Source organism: Coregonus lavaretus (genome assembly GCF_964263955.1).
Source record: "Coregonus lavaretus genome assembly, chromosome: 25".
In the NCBI taxonomy this organism is placed as follows: domain Eukaryota; kingdom Metazoa; phylum Chordata; class Actinopteri; order Salmoniformes; family Salmonidae; genus Coregonus; species Coregonus lavaretus.
This window is the reverse complement of record NC_140012.1, coordinates 44,461,420-44,482,827: the sequence shown is the minus strand read 5'-3', so window position 1 is coordinate 44,482,827 and position 21,408 is coordinate 44,461,420. Positions and strand designations below refer to the sequence as shown.

At 46.7% G+C, this 21,408-nt stretch overlaps 1 protein-coding gene across 1 annotated transcript in view; it reads right to left on the bottom strand.

Annotated features, from left to right (window-relative positions):
• Positions 1-3,358: 3,358 nt before the first annotated feature.
• LOC311101084 (zinc finger CCHC domain-containing protein 24-like) overlaps positions 3,359-21,408 on the bottom strand; it is a gene marked incomplete at both ends in the record, with an annotated part of 63,361 nt that continues 45,311 nt past the window's right edge. Inside the window, 2 exons of the mRNA XM_084142138.1 lie at positions 3,359-3,472; positions 3,837-4,001. Of these exons, the coding sequence (XP_083998264.1) occupies positions 3,359-3,472; positions 3,837-4,001 (279 nt within the window). The remainder of the gene's footprint in view (positions 3,473-3,836; positions 4,002-21,408) is intronic.

The following is a 21,408-nucleotide window of genomic DNA, read 5'->3' as shown; positions in this document are numbered from 1 at the left end:
TGAAGTTTGCCAATGAACATCTGAATGATTCAGAGGAGAACTGGGTGAAAGTGTTGTGGTCAGATGAGACCAAAATCGAGCTCTTTGGCATCAACTCAACTCGCCGTGTTTGGAGGAGGAGGAATGCTGCCTATGACCCCAAGAACACCATCCCCACCGTCAAACATGGAGGTGGAAACATTATGCTTTGGGGGTGTTTTTCTGCTAAGGGGACAGGACAACTTCACCGCATCAAAGGGACGATGGACGGGGCCATGTACCGTCAAATCTTGGGTGAGAACCTCCGTCCCTTAGCAAGGGCATTGAAAATGGGTCGTGGATGGGAATTCCAGCATGACAATGACCCAAAACACATGGCCAAGGCAACAAAGGAGTGGCTCAAGAAGAAGCACATTAAGGTCCTGGAGTGGCCTAGCCAGTCTCCAGACCTTAATCCCATAGAAAATCTGTGGAGGGAGCTGAAGGTTCGAGTTGCCAAACGTCAGCCTCGAAACCTTAATGACTTGGAGAAGATCTGCAAAGAGGAGTGGGACAAAATCCCTCCTGAGATGTGTGCAAACCTGGTGGCCAACTACAAGAAACGTCTGACCTCTGTGATTGCCAACAAGGGTTTTGCCACCAAGTACTAAGTCATGTTTGGCAGAGGGGTCAAATACTTATTTCCCTCATTAAAATGCAAATCAATTTATAACATTTTTGCCATGCGTTTTTCTGGATTTTGTTGTTGTTGTTATTCTGTCTCTCACTGTTCAAATAAACCTACCATTAAAATTATAGACTGATCATTTCTTTGTCAGTGGGTATATATGTGTGTGTGTGTATGTGTGTATATATATATATATTTGTGTGTGTGTGTGTATATATATCTGTATATATACACTGCTCAAAAAAATAAAGGGAACACTTAAACAACACAATGTAACTCCAAGTCAATCACACTTCTGTGAAATCAAACTGTCCACTTAGGAAGCAACACTGATTAACAATACATTTCACATGCTGTTGTGCAAATGGAATAGACAACAGGTGGAAATTATAGGCAATTAGCAAGACACCCCCAATAAAGGACTGGTTTACAGGTGGTGACCACAGACCACTTCTCAGTTCCTATGCTTCCTGGCTGATGTTTTGGTCACTTTTGAATGCTGGCGGTGCTTTCACTCTAGTGGTAGCATGAGACGGAGTCTAGAACCCACACAAGTGGCTCAGGTAGTGCAGCTCATCCAGGATGGTACATCAATGCGAGCTGTGGCAAGAAGGTTTGCTGTGTCTGTCAGCGTAGTGTCCAGAGCATGGAGGCGCTACCAGGAGACAGGCCAGTACATCAGGAGACGTGGAGGAGGCCGTAGGAGGGCAACAACCCAGCAGCAGGACTGCTACCTCCGCCTTTGTGCAAGGAGGAGCAGGAGGAGCACTGCCAGAGCCCTGCAAAATGACCTCCAGCAGGCCACAAATGTGCATGTGTCTGCTCAAACGGTCAGAAACAGACTCCATGAGGGTGGTATGAGGGCCCTTCGTCCACAGGTGGGGGTTGTGCTTACAGCCCAACACCGTGCAGGACGTTTGGCATTTGCCAGAGAACACCAAGATTGGCAAATTCGCCACTGGCGCCCTGTGCTCTTCACAGATGAAAGCAGGTTCACACTGAGCACATGTGACAGACGTGACAGAGTCTGGAGACGCCGTGGAGAACGTTCTGCTGCCTGCAACATCCTCCAGCATGACCGGTTTGGCGGTGGGTCAGTCATGGTGTGGGGTGGCATTTCTTTGGGGGGCCACACAGCCCTCCATGTGCTCGCCAGAGGTAGCCTGACTGCCATTAGGTACCGAGATGAGATCCTCAGACCCCTTGTGAGACTATATGCTGGTGCGGTTGGCCCTGGGTTCCTCCTAATGCAAGACAATGCTAGACCTCATGTGGCTGGATTGTGTCAGCAGTTCCTGCAAGAGGAAGGCATTGATGCTATGGACTGGCCCGCCCGTTCCCCAGACCTGCATCCAATTGAGCACATCTGGGACATCATGTCTCGCTCCATCCACCAACGCCACGTTGCACCACAGACTGTCCAGGAGTTGGCGGATGCTTTAGTCCAGGTCTGGGAGGAGATCCCTCAGGAGACCATCCGCCACCTCATCAGGAGCATGCCCAGGCATTGTAGGGAGGTCATACAGGCACGTGGAGGCCACACACACTACTGGGCCTCATTTTGACTTGTTTTAAGGACATTACATCAAAGTTGGATCAGCCTGTAGTGTGGTTTTCCACTTTAATTTTGACGGTGACTCCAAATCTAGACCTCCATGGTTTGATACATTTGATTTCCATTGATCATTTTTGTATGATTTTGTTGTCAGCACATTCAACTATGTAAAGAAAAAAAGTATTTAATAAGATTATTTCATTCATTCAGATCTAGGATGTGCTATTTTAGTGTTCCCTTAATTTTTTTGAGCAGTGTATATATAACACATTGGTTGAGTGTCACCTCTTCATAAACCACTGGAGGTTTAAGTGAATTAAAGGCCAGGGAAGTGAACTTGGCTCCGGGGTGAAGTTGACCCTAGGATCAGCTTCCCCTCCCCCAGACCTAACCTTAACCATTGGTGGAGAAATTACTAAACCCAAGATCAGTGTCTAGGGGGCAACTCCATGAACAGTTAACGGCAGGTTATTATTGATCTGTCTAGGGGGCAACTCCATGAACAGGTAACGGCAGGTTATTATTGATCTGTCTAGGGGGCAACTCCATGAACAGGTAACGGCAGGTTATTATTGATCTGTCTAGGGGGCAACTCCATGAACAGGTAACGGCAGGTTCTTATTGATCTGTCTAGGGGGCAACTCCATGAACAGGTAACGGCAGGTTCTTATTGATCTGTCTAGGGGGCAACTCCATGAACAGGTAACGGCAGGTTATTATTGATCTGTCTAGGGGGCAACTCCATGAACAGGTAACGGCAGGTTATTATTGATCTGTCTAGGGGGCAACTCCATGAACAGGTAACGGCAGGTTCTTATTGATCTGTCTAGGGGGCAACTCCATGAACAGGTAACGGCAGGTTATTATTGATCTGTCTAGGGGGCAACTCCATGAACAGGTAACGGCAGGTTCTTATTGATCTGTCTAGGGGGCAACTCCATGAACAGGTAACGGCAGGTTATTATTGATCTGTCTAGGGGGCAACTCCATGAACAGGTAACGGCAGGTTATTATTGATCTGTCTAGGGGGCAACTCCATGAACAGGTAACGGCAGGTTATTATTGATCTGTCTAGGGGGCAACTCCATGAACAGGTAACGGCAGGTTATTATTGATCTGTCTAGGGGGCAACTCCATGAACAGGTAACGGCAGGTTCTTATTGAACGCGACGACAGTAGTAGCCGAGGATTTTGCATTTTTCACACAGATGCTGTGGATGTTCCTTGTTCTGGTCCGAAACATCTAAACCATCAGGCTTCTCCAGAGGTCTCTACACAGAGAAACACAGGTAACACACTTTACATTAAAGCTATTTCAAACACAATGTATTCAACCTTTTATTTATCCAGGTCCCATTGAGGTCCGAAGACCTCTTTTACAAGGGAGACCTGGCCACAGATATTTATAGGATTTATTAAGGGCTTTATAAGCAGTTTAGAAACTGTTAAGTAGTAGTTTAGAGATCAGTAATAAACAACAATCAGTTGAAATAATGTGCTTTGTCCTTGAGCCAATAGAACAGTTGGATGGTCATGGTAGCCTGGTCTCATATGTAGACCTATATGCAAGACAGCACAAACAGATCTGAGACCAGGCTAATATCATGGATAGGAAATAAAAATTGAAGTATTTACCTGCTTCTGAGGGTAAACGTTGATGTGGCACTTCATACATTCTTGTCCCATGTTGGCCCAGGAGTTCCCGCTCATCCACTTCCTCTTGCATTTAGGGCACTTGTATTCCCCGAAACACCTCTTCTTGCCCTGATATGGGGTCAGGCCTTCCCCTTTAGGCCGAGCCTGGAGACAAAGCAAATGGAAGAGTTCTGCGTTTATATCTGCAGTTTGAACTGGCAATTCATCAGATAGTAAATATATACATCAGATACATAAATATCTCATTTACATAATTATTCACACCCCTGAGTAAACATGTCCCACGTTTTATCAACAAATTCAAACACCAGTCATTTAGAAAACATCCCGTATTTCAGTCAGACATTCCAACCTGTCTCTTGCAGTCACATTGTGCTAATGTAAAGATATATACTGTATCATCAGGACGTGGTAGTGGTGATGTTAAACACTTCTCCAATCATTGTTGAGATCTGATATTCTGCGCAAGACGAGATGTAGGCCAATGTCATAGGCCTCAATGTCCAATCACATTCCTCAAATCTTCACTCAATTCCATTTTAAAACGTACATTTTTCTCTCTGCCGTCAAGAGAAGGGCCACAAATGTTTTGCCATGAGGTGGGGGGCCCCCCAAACAAATCTCACTTAGGGCCCTCAAAAGTCTGGAGTTGGCCCTGCTCTCCACCCACTACCCACCCAGCCACTGCCCCTCTCTCCAGCCTCTCTCCAGCCTCTCTACACACAACAGTGGGTGACAGGTTAAAACAATGTAGATGTTGGAGCTAGTATACTAACTGTAAATTTAATTAATTTGTAAGGAGAAAAAGTTTCTATAGTAAAAGTTTCCCAATAGAACACAAAGTGGGTTCTATGGTTCCACTAGAACACCAAGTGGGTTCCACTAGAACACCAAGTGGGTTCCACTAGAACACCAAGTGGGTTCCACTAGAACACCAAGTGGGTTCCACTAGAACATCAAGTGGGTTCCACTAGAACACCAACACTAGAACACCAAGTGGGTTCCAGTGTTCTATGGTTCCTCTCTCCAGCTGTGTTCCTTGAGGAGTGTAACAGAAGCCCAGGCCCAGTGATGCACCAATCACAACCCTCCTCTACAGGACAGATACCTCAGCCTCTGTCGTATCGGGTGAATGCTGGCAATTATTGCTGTCAACAAAGAGTCCGCTTAGGCTGCACCATGATTAGAGGCTTTTATTAATATCACAAGGTTACAGCATAAGTTACAGACCCCCGGTGTCTGGAGAAGCCCCGTCCCAAATTAATCTGAATGCTTCTGACCCCTCCTTTGTCTAACCCATACTTATAAACAATGGCAATAAATGGGTTGCTCCCTTTTTCGTCCAATCACCGGTCTCCCCTGGGGCGTCACCCTCCAAACGGCTACATTCAAACTAAGATAAACAGTTCTTCTTTGTCCCTCAAGACTAGTCATAATCTTCATACACGACACCTCTCTGTCATCCCTCCCAGCTGGCCTCTGTCGACCAATCAGGACTCCGAGAACTTGGGGGGAGGAAATCAACCACAGATGAGCTTCACTCCACTTGAATAACATGAGAGAACTCTAAACCCATCATAAATAAATCACTTCAACATCGACTGGTTTGAATTAAAAGCACACTGGAGGTTAAAAGAGCTGGGGCAACCAGCCGTTGTTAGGGCAACCAGCCGTTGTTAGGGCAACCAGCGATTCTGTATCATCTGATTGGTTGTCGTTAGGACACCCTCAGAGCAGAGACACACCTTTTCTAGGGTTGAATGAGTGTTGACTTTTCTGCTACCATGTACAGTATCACTGTAACAGTGAACAGATGTGGTTAAATACATTGTACCCAACTATTTCAATAATTTCAATACATTTATCCATCCGTCACCTTGCATTCCATATCCACAAAGTCCAAGAAGCGTCCCAGTGTTGTTCTGATGACTAGCACCCTGCAGCAGTAATGTTCTACCTCAATGAGGTGCCATCTATAGCCCAGTTTTAAAAAACACTCCGTTTATACCCGCCGTTAACATGAGTCTTTTGTCCTGATCTTGTCTGTTTACACTTATAAGATCTCATCACAATCAGATCACAATGCGTCTTTTAATCGTCTACACCTGTCTGTAAATGTGGGCACAATCAAAATGTGGACAAGATCAAGACAAAGGCTGCATGTTAGAACCAGGTATAAACAGGGCCAGTGATGGTGGCCTGTATCCTGTCTTATCACTCTCTCCCTTTCATCAGCCCAGTTAAAGGCTGCACTATGCCCTATTTAGTCAGCTACTCTGGGCTCCCGAGTGGCCCAGCGGTCTAAGGCACTGCATCTCAGTGCTTGTCACGATCGTCGGGAACAGAGGACCAAGGCGCAGCGTTGAAGGCGAACACACTTTTTATTTAATGATTACACGAACAAAACAATAACGTGACGTCCTCGGTCTAACACAAACCACACTGGAACAAGATCCCACAAACACTGTGGGAACACAGCCTGTCTAAATATGGTTCCCAATCAGAGACAACCAGCAACAGCTGACACTCGTTGCCTCTGATTGAGAACCACTCTGGCTAACGTAGACATACATGAACTAGAAAAACAAAGAACACTCACACCCTGGCTCAACATACAAGCCTCCCCAGAGCCAGGGCGTGACAGTACCCCCCCCCAAAGGCGCGGACTCCGACCGCGCCAACCAAATACCACAGGGGAGGGACCGGGTGGGCACTCCGCCTTGGCGGCGGATCCGGCTCCGGGCATGATCCCCACTCCCTCTCTAACCCCCCAAAGTACCCCTGGTCCGGTCTGGCCCTGCTGACCGGAGCTGGACTACACACTGGTGGAGCGGATTGCTCTAGCTCCGGCGTGAAGCAGCTGACCCGTGCCGAACCAGGCACCGGTGGAACAGGCACGGGCTGTGCCGGACTGACGACGCACACCACTGGCTTGGTGTGGGGAGCAGGAACGGGCCGAGCCGGGCTGACGAAACGCACCCCTGACTTGGTGCGGGGAGCAGGAGCGGGCCGGAACGGGCTGACGAAGCGCACCACTGACTTAGTGCGGGGAGCAGGAGCGGGCCGGACCGGGCTGACGAAGCGCACCACTGACTTGGTGCGGGGAGCAGGAACGGGCCGAGCCGGGCTGACGAAGCGCACCACTGGCTTGGTGCGGGGAGCAGGAGCGGGCCGAGCTGGGCTGCCGAAACGCACCACTGACTTGGTGCGGGGAGCAGGAGCGGGCCGGACCGGGCTGACAAAACGCACCACTGACTTGGTGCGGGGAGCAGGGGCGGGCCGGACCGTACTGGGAACACACACCACTGGCCCTACGTGGGGATCAGGAACAGGCCGGACCGGACTGGCAACACACCCCAGTACCTCTCGCCGTGCCTCTACATCCTCTTTCCCCCTGGTGACCAGTGACTCCCGTAACCTGGCGGCCTCCTGCTGCCCCGTCGTCCACGGCGTGAGCCCCCCCCTAAAAAAATTCTGGGCGTCTCTCCTACCCGTGGACCAGGTCTCCATGTCTCTCGCCAGACTTTCGCCCTTCTGCTTCCAGGTCCAGCCTCTCTCTTCCTCACACGGCTTGACCCAGTCGAGGAGGCGAAGGAGATCCGCTAGAGATCTCCCTGGCGATGGCTCCTGGACACGCTGCTTGGTCCAGTCTTGGTGGGATCTTCTGTCACGATCGTCGGGAACAGAGGACCAATTCGCAGCGTTGAAGGCGAACATACTTTTTATTTAATGATTACACGAACAAAACAATAACGTGACGTCCTCAGTCTAACACAAACCACACTGGAACAAGATCCCACAAACGCTGTGGGAACACAGCCTGTCTAAATATGGTTCCCAATCAGAGACAACCAGCAACAGCTGACACTCGTTGCCTCTGATTGAGAACCACTCTGGCTAACGTAGACATACATGAACTAGAAAAACAAAGAACACTCACACCCTGGCTCAACATACAAGCCTCCCCAGAGCCATGGCGTGACAGTGCTTGAGGCGTCACTACAGACCCCCTGGTTTGATTCCAGGCTGTATCACAACCGGACGTGATTGGGAGTCCCATAGGGCGGCGCACAATTGACCCAGCATCGTCCGGGTTTGGCCGGTGTAAGCCGTCATTGTAAATAAGAATTTGTTCTTAACTGACTTGCCTAGTTAAATAAATATAGGGTGCCATTTGGGACGGCCTGACAGTGAGACAGCCAGAGAGACAGCCAGAGAGACAGCCAGAGAGACAGCCAGAGAGAGAGCCAGAGAGAGAGCCAGAGAGACAGCCAGAGAGAGAGACAGAGAGAGAGCCAGAGAGACACCCAGAGAGACAGCATGGTCTTCCTGCTGAAGGAAACAGCTTTCACAAAACAAGCAGTGTATTCTATAACCAGTGGGGGGTGGAAGTGGATGAAAATACAATATCTCAACACTGATAACTTTAAATAAGCCTGCTAGCATTTTATTGTCTTCTAAATATGAGTGATGTATAGCTTATTTGGCAATATGTAATATGCATCAACTTATATTTTTATTTAATCATACACGCAATGAGAGAAGCCTATTGTGATAGGCAATGCTGGATATTAAAAGGTGACTGAAACATCTCCGATATTTTTTCTACAATGTATTTTTTTCTTCTCTGCTTGGAGATCAATGTGGTGATTGTGATCAGGAAGAAACCACACCATCTGTAGATGTGAATCAAAAGAATATTTTCATGGTGCTTACTGACTGCTTGGTTTGAAATGTGTGACAGCTTCAGAACCACTTCAGAACCACGGGTCTACTCTGGTGTATAAAAGCATGAGCACACAGGAAACAACACACACTGGATGTAGCAAACTGCCAAGTCCTTCCAAACCTAAGCGATACTGGCAAGAGCAATGAGCCGAGTCCTTCGTCTAAAGCATTGCCATGCACATTCCAAACAGATCTCAACTACAATTCCAAACTCCTTACTTAGATTAGAACTGAGGCATTTTCCCTCATTCTACATTACTAACAAAACCAGATTTGCTTTCTAGATTATTCCAAGAAGATGGCAACTCTTCCAGATAGGCCAGGGTTGTGTACATTAGGGCAACGGAAAACATTTATAAATCTTTTACAACGGAACACGAGAACGGAAAACAAAAATGATCATTTTTCATTGAACCCTACATTTTTCTGTCGTTTTCTTCGGTTTGGTGCCTAATGAACAGGACCCTGGTGCCTAATGAACAGGACCCTGGTGCCTAATGAACAGGACCCTGGTGCCTAATGAACAGGACCCTGGTGCCTAATGAACAGGACCCTGGTGCCTAATGAACAGGACCCTGGTGCCTAATGAACAGGACCCTGGTGCATAATGAACAGGACCCTGGTGCCTAATGAACAGGACCCTGGTGCCTAATGAACAGGACCCTGGTGTCTAATGAACAGGACCCTGGTGCCTAATGAACAGGACCCTGGTGCCTAATGAACAGGACCCTGGTGCCTAATGAACAGGACCCTGGTGCCTAATGAACAGGACCCTGGTGCCTAATGAACAGGACCCTGGTGCCTAATGAACAGGACCCTGGTGCCTAATGAACAGGACCCTGGTGCCTAATGAATCCTGGTGCCTAATGAACAGGACCCTGGTGCCTAATGAACAGGACCCTGGTGCCTAATGAACAGGACCCTGGTGCCTAATGAACAGGACCCTGGTGCCTAATGAACAGGACCCTGGTGCCTAATGAACAGGACCCTGGTGCCTAATGAACAGGACCCTGGTGCCTAATGAACAGGACCCTGGTGCCTAATGAATCCTGGTGCCTAATGAACAGGACCCTGGTGCCTAATGAACAGGACCCTGGTGCCTAATGAACAGGACCCTGGTGCCTAATGAACAGGACCCTGGTGCCTAATGAACAGGACCCTGGTGCCTAATGAACAGGACCCTGGTGCCTAATGAACAGGACCCTGGTGCCCAATGAACAGGACCCTGGTGTCTAATGAACAGGACCCTGGTGCCTAATGAACAGGACCCTGGTGCCTAATGAACAGGACCCTGGTGCCTAATGAACAGGACCCTGGTGCCTAATGAATCCTGGTGCCTAATGAACAGGACCCTGGTGCCTAATGAACAGGACCCTGGTGCCTAATGAACAGGACCCTGGTGCCTAATGAACAGGACCCTGGTGCCTAATGAACAGGACCCTGGTGCCTAATGAATCCTGGTGCCTAATGAACAGGACCCTGGTGCCTAATGAACAGGACCCTGGTGCCTAATGAACAGGACCCTGGTGTCTAATGAACAGGACCCTGGTGCCTAATGAATCCTGGTGCCTAATGAACAGGACCCTGGTGCCTAATGAACAGGACCCTGGTGCCTAATGAACAGGACCCTGGTGCCTAATGAACAGGACCCTGGTGCCTAATGAATCCTGGTGCCTAATGAACAGGACCCTGGTGCCTAATGAACAGGACCCTGGTGCCTAATGAACAGGACCCTGGTGCCTAATGAACAGGACCCTGGTGCCTAATGAACAGGACCCTGGTGCCTAATGAACAGGACCCTGGTGCCTAATGAACAGGACCCTGGTGCCTAATGAACAGGACCCTGGTGCCTAATGATCAGGACCCTGGTGCCCAATGAACAGGACCCTGGTGTCTAATGAACAGGACCCTGGTGCCTAATGAACAGGACCCTGGTGCCTAATGAACAGGACCCTGGTGCCTAATGAACAGGACCCTGGTGTCTAATGAACAGGACCCTGGTGCCTAATGAACAGGACCCTGGTGCCTAATGAACAGGACCCTGGTGCCTAATGAACAGGACCCTGGTGCCTAATGAACAGGACCCTGGTGCCTAATGAACAGGACCCTGGTGTCTAATGAACAGGACCCTGGTGCCTAATGAACAGGACCCTGGTGCCTAATGAACAGGACCCTGGTGTCTAATGAACAGGACCCTGGTGCCTAATGAACAGGACCCTGGTGCCTAATGAACAGGACCCTGGTGCCTAATGAATCCTGGTGCCTAATGAACAGGACCCTGGTGCCTAATGAACAGGACCCTGGTGCCTAATGAACAGGACCCTGGTGTCTAATGAACAGGACCCTGGTGTGTAATGTCTCTCTCAGCCTACCTTCCTCAGCGAGCCTCCCTCCCTCCCCTATTTCAGCCTCCCTCCCTCCCCTATTTCAGCCTCCCTCCCTCCCTCCCCTATTTCAGCCTCCCTCCCTCCCTCCCCTATTTCAGCCTCCCTCGCTCCCTCCCTCGCTCCCTCCCTCCCCTATTTCAGCCTCCCTCCCCTATTCCAGCCTCCCTCCCTCCCCTATTTCAGCCTCCCTCCCCTATTTCAGCCTCCCTCCCTCCCTCCCCTATTTCAGCCTCCCTCCCTCCCTCCCCTATTTCAGCCTCCCTCCCTCCCCTATTTCAGCCTCTCTCTCTCTCTCTCTCTCTCTCTCTCTCTCTCTCTCTCTCTCTCTCTCTCTCTCTCTCTCTCTCTCTCTCTCTCTCTCTACACTAATAAACCCAGAGACCCTTCCTTTCCTTCTCAAGTGTATCCCAAATGGTACCCTATTCCCTTTATAGTGCACTACTTTTGACCAACGTCTATGGGGCTCTGGTCAAAAGTAGTGCACTATGTAGGGAATAGGGTGCCATTTGGGATACAGTGTTAGCTTAGCCCCTAATGTACCGTAGAAACAGAAACAGGTTCAAGTTACAGAGTAGGCTACAAAGTGCATCTCTGAATGGCGCAACGCATGATCCAAACAGGTCTGGACAGATGTTTACGTTGTCTTTATAGTATTGTAATCTTGTATTGTAAATAACCTTTAGTATGGGCCTAAACAGTACCAAAGGGGGGGGGAAATGACATGCTGGGAGAACGACTGTGGTTTAGTTTCCTCCAAATCATTGATCAGTAAAGATTTGCTAACAGAACCTCAATATGATAACCTATAGCAAGATGTGTGGACAAATTATGAAAAAGCGGCAGTCGATAAAAAGTGCTAACGATCATGCATGTAATGTAAATGGTTTTATAAAGGAAAAAGGGTCCATCTAAAAGTAGCCTAAAGAGTCCTTCGTATTGAAGCCTACATTATATATATGGGGCGGCAGGTAGCTTAGTGGTTAAGAGCGTTGTGCCAGTAACCGAAAGGTCGCTGGTTCTAATCCCAGGGCCGACTAGGTAAAAAATCTGTCGATGTGCCCTTGAGCAAGGCACTTAACCCTAATTGCTCCTGTAAAGTCGCTCTGGATAAGAGCGTCTGCTAAATGACTAAAATGAAAATGTGAATATTGGACAGTGGCCTCGCTCATGCTTACAGAAAGCTATGCGCCTTTACACATTGTAATGCACTGTGTTCTTCTGCTGCGACTCCATCATAGTCCGTCCCCAATATATTTGTAGTTCAGTTTAAATTCTTATATTACAGTCCTTGGCCTTTCTGTACACTACAATGTTTTAAAATATTTGATTTTGCGCTGGCATTGGATGGGAGAACCCCTTTTCTCTCATTCGGGACGATATCTCTTCATAAATACCTTTATTTCTATATTTGTCCATTTTATTCAGAGCTGGATGCGGTATTGGTCTGTATTGGTCACACCACAGTGCCAGCAGGCTCTTGGTTTCTAATTTCTTTGAGAGGGCGGGACAACCATGACATTAGCCCTGGTTTTGAGAGGGCGGGACAACCATGACATTAGCCCTGGTTTTGAGAGGGCGGGACAACCATGACATTAGCCCTGGTTTTGAGAGGGCGGGACAACCATGACATTAGCCCTGGTTTTGAGAGGGCGGGACAACCATGACATTAGCCCTGGTTTTGAGAGGGCGGGACAACCATGACATTAGCCCTGGTTTTGAGAGGGCGGGACAACCATGACATTAGCCCTGGTTTTGAGAGGGCGAGACAACCGTGAAGTTGGCCCTGGTCAAAAGTACTGCATCATGTTGCCATTTCAAAATGAAATTATATTTTTCACATGCACGGAATACAACAGGCGTAGACTTTACCGTGAAATGCTTAATTACGATCCCTTTCCCAAGAATGCAGAGTTAAAAAGTAGGTAACAAATAAAATAGTAACACAATAATATAACAATAATGACGGTATATACACCGGTACCGAGTCAATGTGCAGGGGTACGAAGTAGTTGAGGTAATATATTATGTACTTCAGAAAGTATTCGTACCCCGTTTACTTATTCCACATTTTGATGTGTTACAGCCTGAATTCAAAATGGATTAAATATCTTTTTCTCTCTCACCAATCTACACACAACACCCCATAAGACATTTTTGCAACATTTATTGAAATTAAATACAGAAATATCTCATTTAGATACAGTGGAGGGAAAAAGTATTTAGTCAGCCACCAATTGTGCAAGTTCTCCCACTTAAAAAGATGAGAGAGGCCTGTAATTTTCATCATAGGTACACATCAACTATGACAGACAAAATGAGATTTTTTTTCTCCAGAAAATCACATTGTAGGATTTTTAATGAATTTATATGCAAATTATGGTGGAAAATAAGTATTTGGTCAATAACAAAAGTTTCTCAATACTTTGTTATATACCCTTTGTTGGCAATGACACAGGTCAAACGTTTTCTGTAAGTCTTCACAAGGTTTTCACACACTGTTGCTGGTATTTTGGCCCATTCCTCCATGCAGATCTCCTCTAGCAGTGATGTTTTGGGGCTGTCGCTGGGCAACACGGACTTTCAACTCCCTCCAAAGATTTTCTATGGGGTTGAGATCTGGAGACTGGCTAGGCCACTCCAGGACCTTGAAATGCTTCTTACGAAGCCACTCCTTCGTTGCCCGGGCGGTGTGTTTGGGATCATTGTCATGCTGAAAGACCCAGCCACGTTTCATCTTCAATGCCCTTGCTGATGGAAGGAGGTTTTCACTCAAAATCTCACGATACATGGCCCCATTCATTCTTTCCTTTACACGGATCAGTCGTCCTGGTCCCTTTGCAGAAAAACAGCCCCAAAGCATGAGGTTTCCACCCCCATGCTTCACAGTAGGTATGGTGTTCTTTGGATACAACTCAGCATTCTTTGTCCTCCAAACACGACGAGTTGAGTTTTTACCAAAACGTTATATTTTGGTTTCATCTGACCATATGACATTCTCCCAATCCTCTTCTGGATCATCCAAATGCACTCTAGCAAACTTCAGACGGGCCTGGACATGTACTGGCTTAAGCAGGGGGACACGTCTGGCACTGCAGGATTTGAGTCCCTGGCGGCGTAGTGTGTTACTGATGGTAGGCTTTGTTACTTTGGTCCCAGCTCTCTGCAGGTCATTCACTAGGTCCCCCCGTGTGGTTCTGGGATTTTTGCTCACCGTTCTTGTGATCATTTTGACCCCACGGGGTGAGATCTTGCGTGGAGCCCCAGATCGAGGGAGATTATCAGTGGTCTTGTATGTCTTCCATTTCCTAATAATTGCTCCCACCGTTGATTTCTTCAAACCAAGCTGCTTACCTATTGCAGATTTAGTCTTCCCAGCCTGGTGCAGGTCTACAATTTTGTTTCTGGTGTCCTTTGACAGCTCTTTGGTCTTGGCCATAGTGGAGTTTGGAGTGTGAGTGTTTGAGGTTGTGGACAGGTGTCTTTTATACTGATCACAAGTTCAAACAGGTGCCATTAATACAGATAACGAGTGGAGGACAGAGGAGCCTCTTAAAGAAGAAGTTACAGGTCTGTGAGAGCCAGAAATCTTGCTTGTTTGTAGGTGACCAAATACTTATTTTCCACCATAATTTGCAAATAAATTCATAAAAAATCCTACAATGTGATTTTCTGAATTTTTTTTCCTCAATTTGTCTGTCATAGTTGACGTGTACCTATGATGAAATTTACAGGCCTCTCTCATCTTTTTAAGTGGGAGAACTTGCACAATTGGTGGCTGACTAAATACTTTTTTCCCCCCACTGTAAGTATTCACACCCTGAGTCAATACATGTTAGAATCACCTTTGGCAGCGATTACAGCTGTGAGTCTTTCTGGGTAAGTCTCTAAGAGCTTTGCACACCTGGATTGTACAATATTTGTGCATTATTCTTTTTTTAAATTCTTCAATCTCTGTCAAATAGGTTATGGTTCATTGCTAGACAGCCATTTTCAAGTCTTGCCATAGATTTTCAAGCCGATTTAAGTAAAAACTGTAACTAGGCCACTCAGGAACATTCAATGTCGTCTTGGTGAGCTACTCCAGTGTATATTTGGCCTTGTGTTTTAGGTTATTGTCCTGCTGAAAGGTGAATTCATCTCCCAGTGTCTGATGGAAAGCAGACTGAACCAGGTTTTCCTCTAGGATTTTACCTGTGGTTAGCTCTATTCTGTTTATTTTTAACCTAAAAAACTCCCCAGTCCTTGCTGATGACAAGCATAACATGATGCAGCCACCATGCTGGAGAATATGAAGAGTGGCACTCAGTGATGTGTTGTGTTGGATTTGCCCCAAACATAACACTTTGTATTCAGGACATAAAGTTAATTTCTTTGCCACATTTTTTGCAGTTTTACTTTAGTGCCTTATTGCAAACAGGATGCATGTTTTGGTATATTTTTATTCTGTACAGGCTTCGTTCTTCTCACTCTGTCATTTAGGTTAGTATTGTGGAGTAACTACAATGTTGTTGATCCATCCTCAGTTTTCTCCTATCACAGCCATTAATTAACATCTTAAATGCAATGGCAAAATGTAGATTTCCGCCTAAATAGACATAACCAAAAGTAACTGCTATTCATGTGTAACTACATGATTCCGAAAAACGTATATTTGGAAAGAAGACATCTGGGAGATGATGAGGAAATGATCAGAAGATAGATAGGAGTTACATAGTTCAGAATACACACAAAATAACAGTTTTTTTTATTTTGAAAGTCATCTTTCATTGACAAGCTACAGTGGGGAAAAAAAGTATTTAGTCAGCCACCAATTGTGCAAGTTCTCCCACTTAAAAAGATGAGAGAGGCCTGTAATTTTCATCATAGGTACACGTCAACTATGACAGACAAATTAAGAAAAAAAAATCTAGAAAATCACACTGTAGGATTTTTAATGAATTTATTTGCAGATTATGGTGGAAAATAAGTATTTGGTCACCTACAAACAAGCAAGATTTCTGGCTCTCACAGACCTGTAACTTCTTCTTTAAGAGGCTCCTCTGTCCTCCACTCGTTACCTGTATTAATAGCACCTGTTTGAACTTGTTATCAGTATAAAAGACACCTGTCCACAACCTCAAACAGTCACACTCCAAACTCCACTATGGCCAAGACCAAAGAGCTGTCAAAGGACACCAGAAACAAAATTGTAGACCTGCACCAGGCTGGGAAGACTGAATCTGCAATAGGTGAGCAGCTTGGTTTGAAGAAATCAACTGTGGGAGCAATTATTAGGAAATGGAAGACATACAAGTCCACTGATAATCTCCCTCGATCTGGGGCTCCACGCAAGATCTCACCCCGTGGGGTCAAAATGATCACAAGAACGGTGAGCAAAAATCCCAGAACCACACAGGGGGACCTAGTGAATGACCTGCAGAGAGCTGGGACCAAAGTAACAAAGCCTACCATCAGTAACACACTACGCCGCCAGGGACTCAAATCCTGCAGTTCCAGACGTGTCCCCCTGCTTAAGCCAGTACATGTCCAGGCCCGTCTGAAGTTTGCTAGAGTGCATTTGGATGATCCAGAAGAGGATTGGGAGAATGTCATATGGTCAGATGAAACCAAAATAGAACTTTTTGGTAAAAACTCAACTCGTCGTGTTTGGAGGACAAAGAATGCTGAGTTGCATCCAAAGAACACCATACCTACTGTGAAGCATGGGGGTGTAAACATCATGCTTTGGGGCTGTTTTTCTGCAAAGGGACCAGGACGACTGATCCGTGTAAAGGAAAGAATGAATGGGGCCATGTATCGTGACATTTTTAGTGAAAACCTCCTTCCATCAGCAAGGGCATTGAAGATGAAACGTGGCTGGGTCTTTCAGCATGATAATGATCCCAAACACACCGCCCGGGCAACGAAGGAGTGGCTTCGTAAGAAGCATTTCAAGGTCATGGAGTGGCCTAGCCAGTCTCCAGATCTCAACCCCATAGAAAATCTTTGAGGGAGTTGAAAGTCTGTGTTGCCCAGCGACAGCCCCAAAACATCACTGCTCTAGAGGAGATCTGCATGGAGGAATGGGCCAAAATAGTGTGTGAAAACCTTGTGAAGACTTACAGAAAACGTTTGACCTGTGTCATTGCCAACAAAGGGTATATAACAAAGTATTGAGAAACTTTTGTTATTGACCAAATACTTATTTTCCACCATAATTTGCAAATAAAATCATAAAAAATCCTACAATGTGATTTTCTGGATTTTTTTTTCTCATTTTGTCTGTCATAGTTGACGTGTACCTATGATGAAAATTAAAGGCCTCTCTCATCTTTTTAAGTGGGAGAACTTGCACAATTGGTGGCTGACTAAATACTTTTTTTCCCCACTGTATAAGTGAATTATTGATGACTGGAGCTGGAAACACATTAGATGGCTTCCACAACATGTGAACAATATCAGAAAAAAAATGGACCCAATAACTAGAACTGGGCAGATGTTTTAGTAAGTGGTGTCAGGTGTGGTCACGGGACGTTTCCAAGCGTCCCTAAACCTCTCCATATGTCTGTACATTTAGATAATTTCAGTGCTATTACATATTTGCAATCCCTAAAAGTTATTGTTCACTATAAAAACAACATTTCTACAACACCAACCTCTCTCAAACATTGTGGCGGTGTCGGGGGACGTACAGGGGATATGGATGCCTACAGCGGGTAAGCAGGCAACATCATATTTTTGATGCGCAAAGATATAGTCACTCCGTGGACATTCAATGTTGCCATTAAGTCATACATCATCATTAGATAACATTGGCAATAGGCTTGATAGGATTCATTTGATACCCCCGATGTAGCTATAGCTCAAACACAGACCAAATCTAAGCTTACCTTGTAAGATGTTTGGTGTTTGGTGAAAACGTTGTGTAAAATAAACATTTTTACTTTCGGGGCTGTTGATCAATAACGGCAGGTCACAGGCAGACAAATAAGACCTCCTCGTGATCTGTGGAGTCCCGGCTTTCGGTGTGTATCAACGTATTCCGTGTTTATTTAGTTTATGCTTCACAACGCTAACCGGAATGTAGGGAGCAGCCATCTTGAAATGAGGTCATCGGCTCGGCCTGTCCTTATAAATTCGTATGCCCATATATGGTATTAAATCATACCAAAGATTTGAAGGATCCAATCAATAGCCAAGATACTCAGCTTTCCGCAGACACCCTGCTTTTGCAAATAGTGCCTACCGTTCTCATAAAATAAAAATAGGGATTTTACATTTAAGAGGTTTTAAACTCTGTAACTGTTTTAAAGTCACCATTGGCCTCATGGTGAAATCCCTGAGCGGTTTCCTTCCTCTCCGGCAACTGAGTTAGGAAGGACGCCTGTATCTTTGTAGTGACAGCTCAGCCTTCAATGCCATAGTGCCCTCTTAGTTCACCACAAAAAAGCTCACGGCCCTGGGACTAAACTCCTCCCTCTGCAACTGGGTCCTGGACTTACTGACGGGCTGCCCCCTGGTGGTGAAGGTAGGCAACACCTCCTCGACAATGATCCTCAACATGGGGGCCCCACAAGGGTGCGTCTTCAGTCTCCTCCTGTACTCCCTGTGTACCCACAACTGCGTGGCCTCACACAGTTTCAACTCCATCATCAAGTTCGCTGACTACACGACAGTAGTAGGCCTGATCACCAACAACGATGAGACGACCTACAGAGAGGAGGTAGGCACTCTGACGGTGTGGTGCCAGGTAAACAAACTCTCCCTCAACGCCAGCAAAACAGAGGAGGTGATTTTGGACATCAGGAGGAACCAGGCTGGGCATAACTACTTGTTATGACTGTCTACCTGTTCCTGTTGACTAATTGTTATGACGGTCTACCGGTGGCCATCAAGGAAAACGCTATGTCTGGCGCAAACCCAACACCTCTCATCATCCCGAGAACACCATCCCCACAGTGAAGCATGGTGGTGACAGTATCATGCTGTGGGGATGTTTTTCCATCGGCAGGGACTGGGAAACTGGTCAGAATTGAAGGAATGATGGATGGCGCTAAATACAGGGAAATTCTTGAGGGAAACCTGTTTCAGTCTTCCATTAATTTGAGACTGGGACAGAGGTTCACCTTCCAGCAGGACAATGACCCTAAGCATACTACTAAAGCAACACTCGAGTGGTTTAAGGGGAAACATTTAAATGTATTGGAATGGCCTAGTCAAAGCCCAGACCTCAATCCAATTGAGAATCTGTGGTATGACTTAAAGAGTGCTGTACACAAGCCGAACCCATCCAACTTGAAGGAGCTGGAGCAGTTTTGCCTTGAAGAATGGGCAAAAATCCCAGTGGCTAGCTGTGCCAAGCTTATAGCGACATACCCCAAGAGACTTGCAGCTGTAATTGCTGCAAAAGGTGGCTCTACAAAGTATTGACTTTGGGGGGATGAATAGTTATGCACGCTCAAGTTTTCTGTTTTTTTGTCTTATTTCTTGTTTGTTTCACCAAAAAACATATTTAGCATCTTCAAAGTGGTAGGCATGTTGTGTAAATCAAATGATACAAACCCCCCAAAAATCCATTTTAATTCCAGGTTGTAAGGCAACAAAATAGCAAAAATGCCAAGGGGGTGAATACTTTCGCAAGCCACTGTATGTTTGTTCCCCCCCACAGTGCTTCTTGATTTACCCACTTTTTTAACAGGTTAATATGATAAACCTGTTCTGGCTTCCATCTCCCTGGCTGACAGATGAGGTAGTTCACTGGCCCCATTTTCTGCAACACCTCATAGGGACCCCGCCATGTGGCCAGGAATTTACATTCCGTCGTGGGTACTAACACCATAACCCGATCCCCTGGGGGCTGAGTGGGCTGGGTACTAACACCATAACCCGATCCCCTGGGGGCTGGGTACTAACACCATAACCCGATCCCCTGGGGGCTGAGTACTAACACCATAACCCGATCCCCTGGGGGCTGAGTACTAACACCATAACCCGATCCCCTGGGGGCTGAGTGGGACGGTTAAACACTCGACTCGATTTACATTCCGTCGTGGGTACTAACACCATAACCCGATCCCCTGGGGGCTGGGTACTAACACCATAACCCGATCCCCTGGGGGCTGAGTGGGCTGGGTACTAACACCATAACCCGATCCCCTGGGGGCTGGGTACTAACACCATAACCCGATCCCCTGGGGGCTGGGTACTAACACCATAACCCGATCCCCTGGGGGCTGAGTACTAACACCATAACCCGATCCCCTGGGGGCTGGGTACTAACACCATAACCCGATCCCCTGGGGGCTGGGTACTAACACCATAACCCGATCCCCTGGGGGCTGAGTGGGACGGTTAAACACTCGACTCTGGCCTTCTGCTGTAAATTATCCTTCATGATGGGCATTACGCTGCTTATGCGTTCTCCCATTTCTTCTAAATGTTCTATTAATCAATTTCGTAAATCAGGAAGGGGAACGTTCTTGTGTTTTTTCTCTCTGTAAAGGTCCTCCCAACAAGTGGCTATGGGCCAGGCTCAGCACTGTCCGACGAAACGGGGTTGGAACCAACAGCTGCTCCACTGTGGCGTCATTTGGACTTCGTGACCTGGTATAAGAGATTATTTCTCATGGAAAAATGAGGAAAAGTGAGTACATTAGCAGGATTTATAGGTATACCATCTATTACCTTGACATTCTGTCTTGCATTCTGTAGTGTGGGGTCTTCCAGCTGAGCAGTACCAAACTTTCCCCTATATTGGGATAACTCAGGAAGAAAAATCTGGTAAGAATTTCCAGGCCCCTCGCCCTGCTCTTCTGTTTTCTGGACCATTTATCCCCACTGGGATGTCTCTTCGATGTCCTGTCTCTTCGTCGGCTTCTTCCCCTTCCTCTCCTATGAAGTGTGTTGGCTACAGGAGTCAGGCAGGCAACTACCGATTTGTTAATTTTCCTTTCATAGGACCGGGAGTTCTTTGGTAGCGGTTTAATTTTTTTTACACTGGAAAATGTAAATGGCTCCTGGCCTGCCATATTACTGGCACAGCAATCTATCTCCTTATGGCTCCTGGCCTGCCATATTACTGGCACAGCCATCTATCTCCTTATGGCTCCTGGCCTGCCATATTACTGGCACAGCCATCTATCTCCTTATGGCTCCTGGCCTGCCATATTACTGGCACAGCCATCTATCTCCTTATGGCTCCTGGCCTGCCATATTACTGGCACAGCCATCTATCTCCTTATGGCTCCTGGCCTGCCATATTACTGGCACAGCCATCTATCTCCTTATGGCTCCTGGCCTGCCATATTACTGGCACAGCAATCTATCTCCTTATGGCTCCTGGCCTGCCATATTACTGGCACAGCCATCTATCTCCTTATGGCTCCTGGCCTGCCATATTACTGGCACAGCCATCTATCTCCTTATGGCTCCTGGCCTGCCATATTACTGGCACAGCC